Source organism: Medicago sativa, chromosome 4 (genome assembly GCF_051527215.1).
Source record: "Medicago sativa cultivar Bolivia chromosome 4, Bolivia_mono, whole genome shotgun sequence".
NCBI classification, from domain to species: Eukaryota; Viridiplantae; Streptophyta; class Magnoliopsida; order Fabales; family Fabaceae; genus Medicago; species Medicago sativa.
Window position 1 is genome coordinate 17,925,702 of NC_140752.1, and position 6,000 is coordinate 17,931,701.

At 32.9% G+C, this 6,000-nt stretch overlaps 1 protein-coding gene across 1 annotated transcript; it reads right to left on the reverse strand.

The window, feature by feature from the left end:
* Nucleotides 1-3,153: 3,153 nt before the first annotated feature.
* Nucleotides 3,154-5,432, reverse strand: LOC146926879 (metallothionein-like protein 1). Its single transcript, XM_085700327.1, has 2 exons — nucleotides 5,307-5,432; nucleotides 3,154-3,593 (listed from the first exon to the last, which is right to left on the reverse strand). The coding sequence occupies exons 1-2, from the start codon at nucleotides 5,354-5,356 to the stop codon at nucleotides 3,416-3,418; spliced, it is 228 nt and encodes a 75-aa protein (XP_085556453.1). The 5' UTR covers nucleotides 5,357-5,432; the 3' UTR covers nucleotides 3,154-3,415.
* Between the last annotated feature and the right edge of the window lie 568 nt (nucleotides 5,433-6,000).

Sequence of the window (6,000 nt, forward strand, 5' to 3'; positions counted from 1 at the left end):
TTATGCATGCTCATTGATTAACTTATATAAGATGGAGTTATTGGAGTATATGTTGAACATTTGTCTGCTCAAAGGTGACAATTTCCCAAGTTCAATGTATCCTCATTGATTAACTCATTTGAGGTTTTGGCTTGGGTTTCGACCTTAGTTTGTGCATTCTGCCCAAAGGTGATTGTACAATTATATTGGCCTCATTATAATAGCTTGTTTATTTTAAGCTATATCTTGTATTATGACATATTTTAATTCATTCATTTTTTTTCCTTATCAATGAATGGTTGTTTTGCTTCCATCGAGATCTTAAACGAGTCAAACCGTAAGAAATGGAAGTAAGATTTGGAGTTATCTCTAGGAGAACATGTCTGAACTGAATTAACCTTTTGGTAAGTGGGAGATGACTCACAAGTTAAAGTATCTGACCATAATGGTCTCCATGTGTCTAATGAAAAGTTATTGGACGTAACAATGTTGTAATTTAGGAGTAACTGTGAAGTCAGTGGGAGATGTCAACTTAATTTCAGATTAATATGATCTAGGAGTAATTGTGAAGTCAGTGGGAGATGTCACCATAATTTAACATTCTAGTTTTTTTTTAACTTGTTTTCTAGTTTTTAACTTGTTTTGAAAAATATCTTTCACGTAACCTTCATTTAGGATGAATCCTATTTGTGTTTTCTTGTTGGAGCAACTTTGTTTTAGTTTTACTCTTGGAGGTAGAAAACTAAGTTTGAGTTTAAACTCACATAACCTTGCTCCATCCTTTATTCATCTATATAAATTGTCTCTAGTAGATGGTTCATGACTCCCTGGATCTTTTGTTGATCGTTTATTTAAGTTGTATTTGACTTCACATAACCTTGCTTCGTCTTTCATTGTCAAAACTTTTGTTGCTATAAGGTCTAATGTTGAGGAAGACATCCTTTACTTTATGACATAAGCACTTGGATCATATTTATTGGGGAAAGGGCTGAGAAATTAATCAAAGTAAATATTCTACCTTTCTTAAAGTTTGATGATCCAGGTACTTGTGTGAATTGCATTAGAAGCAAATTTACTAAAACCAAAGGTTACACATAGCATTTTTTGAACCCTTTGAAATTGTCGAAAATGAAATTAGTGGCTCCCAACTCCTATAATTTATGGTAATGAATCATTTATTACATTCATTGGCTTCCTAACCTTGACATTAATTGTTCTTTTAACCAAATGACTTAGGTTCATTGTTTTCAAGAGTCATTTTGAATAACATGAATATTGTGAATTCTTTTGATGCATTTGGTTAGTGGGAGTTTGAATTTTATATTATTAATTTTTGATGTTGAATTTTTCTTTCACTTGTTTTCTTTGATATATTGATGTGAATTTCCATTCAATTTAATTATTGATGATGAGATGAATTCTTGTATATATCAAATATCAAATGTGAAAAATTATAGCTCAGTGTTGAAGGGATCACTATGCCGGTGATCGACACTATTTTGGAGCTGAGACATTACATGTGAAAAATTTGAGCTCATTGTTGACAGGATCTTTATGCCGGCTGTTAACATTATTTTGGAGCTGATGTATTATGTGTGAAAATTAGAGCTCAGTGTCGTTGGGATCACTATGCCGGTGATTGACACTATTTTGGAGCTGAGGCAATGTGGTTTTCCGTGGACCACATAATTTCTCTGGCTTTAAGGCATTTGAGAGAAATCACATAATTTCTTTGGCTTTAAGGCATTTGAGAGAAATCACATAATTTCTTTGGCCTTAAGCATTTGAGAGAAATCACATAATTTCTCTGGCTTTAAGGCATTGAGAGAAATTGAGGACCGACAATGAAAATGATAGTATGGTCGATGATCACGTTGACATATCATTTCTTGTTACACTCTACACAGATGACTAGTCGACGAAATTGGTGATATTTGTAACCATGGAAGGTGTTGTATCAATTAAGGATATAACTACCGCCATGATTCGATATCATTCAGTTCTTAGTTGGACGGAGTCTTTATTAAGTGTTGCATCATGGGATCATGTAGTGGCCACATTAGGAAGTTTGTTATCAGTCCGAGAGTCATTTTCAAAAATTATTTTTAAATTTTTATTTTTTATTTTATTTTTAAAATACACAATTGATTTTGCCCAAGTGGGAGAATGTTAGAATTTCTTCTAATATTTTGTGGGCTACAATCAATTGTTGGTTTTGGTTTTAATAAAACGGACTGATATTGTGATCCATTTGATGATGCTTAGGCCCTAATAAAAGTGATCAATTAATAATGGGCTTTTGGGCACTTAATCTGATTTGTGTAGAAACATAGTGTAGGCCCAAACACTAGGCCCATGATGGGTGGTGCCTAGGGTTGCACGGTTATAAATAGAGAGGCTAGGTCCCCTTTGCCATCACTCTGACTATTCTGCTCATGAGCGGTTTGCCCCATTGAAAACCCCAAGTTTGGAGCATGTGAAAGGCAAAGGAAGACTTTGTCTCAAATCTCGGCGAGTTCAGTGGTGATCATGGTTTCCAAGTAAGTGTGTTCTAATTTCATATAATAATTCGATCTTTCGATTAAATTGTTTACACATTGATGAAATTGAATGACTGATGTGTTAAGCACGATTCTCCAAGATATCTCAACATTTACTCTATCATTCAAAGACAAATATTTCTTCAACAACACTTATATATTTCATCTCTATTTAAAAGACCAATATTTATTGAACAAGTTTGGTGTCTCCTAAAACACTATGAGTATTTGAGGATGAAAAGACTTGAGGAAGCTCTTGATGAATTTTTAGCTTCTAAGGGTATTTGACTAGGGGATCCTATTTACCTTACCTTTTTTGTCTTTTGTATGAAACGAATTTATCATATGATAAATAGACTTGTGGAAGATTCATCTTGGAAACTTGTTAAGCTATCTAGAGATATATATGGGCCTAAGTTATCTCACCTGGCTTATGCTGATGCAAAACATAACATTTGTCTAGATTTTCTCTTTAAAGATTTTTGATGAAATTCCTGCATTTTTTTTTTTTAATTTGTTCCCCTAAAGGTTTCTAGTTGTTTAAGATTTTGCGCCCTTTGTTCATAAAAAATCGATGTACTTTTTTTAATCTATGTAAAAGGGTTAAATAAGTCGATTATTATGAGACAAAGAATTAGTAATAAGCAGAGATTTATGACTTATATTGACTATACTTTACACAAGACAACCAAACACAAAGCAACCATAGCTCTCATAACACCTTCAACAAAATCTAAGAACATTTCAATTTTCTGAAGATGAGATCCATGGCCACTTTATATTATTCTAATTAAAAAGAAAACAAACATGCTTCTTATACATGAAATGTGTACTCATGCACACAATTACACACGTTGGTTCAAGTATCTCTGCTGCAACCTTTCATAAGTTGCACTTCATTTGCAGTTGCAAGGGTCACATGTGCAGCTATCTCCACACTTGCAGCCACCATCCTCAGCTGCAACACCCATTTCAGCACCCTCAAAATGGATCTTTGCCGGACCAACGCCCAGAATCACGGTTTCTGTGGTTTCGCCTTCGAGATAGCCCAACCCACTAGACCTGCTGTTGCATCTGCAAGGCAATAAAATCCATCATACACATGAATTGTGAAAACTTGTCGATTTTTTTTTTTTTAAAATATATAAGGGTTACTCATGAGATATTTAAAACAAAAAATACTACAAAATTTTATTTTTGTTATCATTTTTTATTTTATTGTTCTGTTGACCTAATGATCCACATATTCCCAAATAAACGCAAAGGGAGGAGGATGTGGTGACTCTGGTTCGAACCCTAGACTCTACAAGAAATAGCCTAATCGTTACTTAAAAAAAGAGAAAAATATATAGCTTCATCGTCAACCTTTTGGATGTAACAACGAGGACAAAAGGAAAAATACGTTTAAGACAAACAAAATATATATTATTTCTGGACGGCTAAGGCAGATCCTTATCTAATTTTCTTATTTAAAAATCTAATTAATATATTGATATGAGGAGATCTCATTTGATAATTTTCTAAACAATTTTTATAAGATAGATCTTTAAACAATTAAAATATGCAAAACATAATCTAAGCAGTGGCGGATCTTGAGATATTTTTTTGGGGGTGCCAAATATTGATAGAATATATATTAAAGAGTTTCAAAAAATTGTCAGGATTATGAATTGTTGTGGTGGTTTGTTTGCTTGAATGTTGCATGGAGGGCACTGGTTCAACTCCCACCAGGACTGTTTTTTGAATATAAAACTTTAAAAATGGACTGTTTTTTTGAATGTTGCATGGAGGGCACTGGTTCAACTCCCACCAGGACTGTTTTTTGAATATAAAACTTTAAAAATGGACTGTTTTTTGAATATAAAACTTTAAAAATACAAATAAAAATATAAAAAATCAGGGTGTGAGAGGAATCCAACTCACGGCCAAGAGATGGATGAGGGGGTGTTTGACCACTACAACAGCCGTTAACCTGTGATATATTATTACTAATATGATATTTATAGAGAAGTTGGGGGGTGCAGTGGCACCTGGGGGTCTCAATAGAGATCCGCCACTGAATCTAAGGATATAATAAAATAAGTAACTTTTGGTATAAAGTATCTACTTTTGTCTAGTAGTAACCATTCTTGGTTAAAAGAATCCTATTTAAAATATGGATGAGTTCTTCCTTTTCAATCATGTAATCTCCACACGCAACGACCCTATTTTTTACATTGACAACTTGCTCATTTCTTTTGACAACTTTTACAAATTTAAATAAACAATTGAAAACAAGTCACGACATATCAACACCTTTTCTTCAAAAATTTCAATCACTGATTAAATAGATATAACCATCTCTTCCAAAACACTCATTAAGTTAAGTCAAAATCAGCAAAACTACCCAAAAAGCTCATTGATGTAAGAAAAAGTTCACCTAGAGAAGCAAGTTCACCTAGAGAAATTATGAAAAATTAATGGAGCTTCTTTTCTCCAAGATTCCCTCAACCGGATGCGAGAAAAAACGGTGTTTATTCGGTTCAGATTGATAAGTCCGGAGACATGTATCAATAAGAGTAAAAATGTTTCTCAAATAAGAAACCGTGTAAGAAACTGGAAATATACGCTTAAAACCCCATGCAGAAACAAAAGAAAAATATAGAAGCATCTCTAATTTGATAGAACCTAACCAAAAAAGTACTGAAAAAACAATAAAATATAACAAAAAATCTCCAAGATTCATTCATAAGATACACAAAAAATTATATAAAAAAACAACAAAGAGTTAAGGTGCTTGATCCTTACTTGCAGTTATCACCACAATTGCAACTACTTCCACAATTACAGCCAGACATATTCACAACTCAACTTGCAAAGCAAAGAATAATATTGATTGGTAGATGTTATCTTCACTAGACTAGAATTGATGTCTTTTAATGATGTACGTGACCCCAATTTATAAGGTGCTAGAGAATAATTAGTGAAATCTTGACCATCCACGTGTTGTAATCTTGTGTTGTTTGGGTCCACAAGCCTACCCTTGGATTTATTACACGATTACATCGTTTTCATCGCACGTCTTATTGTGGTGTGCATTGGCGATAAAACTGTTGCATGCTTGCTCTAAAGTCAAATGTAGTGTGAAATGAATTCAATAAAATTGATTCTGTTATTGCATAAAAAGATTGAATTTAGTTAAAAAGGATTTTTATTTGAAATTGGAGAAGGGATGAGTTTATTACTCCTCCAATCCTAAATTATAATTGCCATTCGGTTTTTTCAGTAAAAATACTACCTATTTTAAAAAAGTTTTCCCTAAATATGGACCTTCCAATCAATGACTACAAAATTCGCATTTTTCTCAGATCTTGAATCAATGACTACAATTGCCCTATATTCGTGAAAGCAATAAATTTCTTACTGCAAGTAAATTAGTTTAAAATTAAGTCTAAAATTTGAGGCTAAAAGTAAATAAATTATAGCTTCATTAAATCCAAAA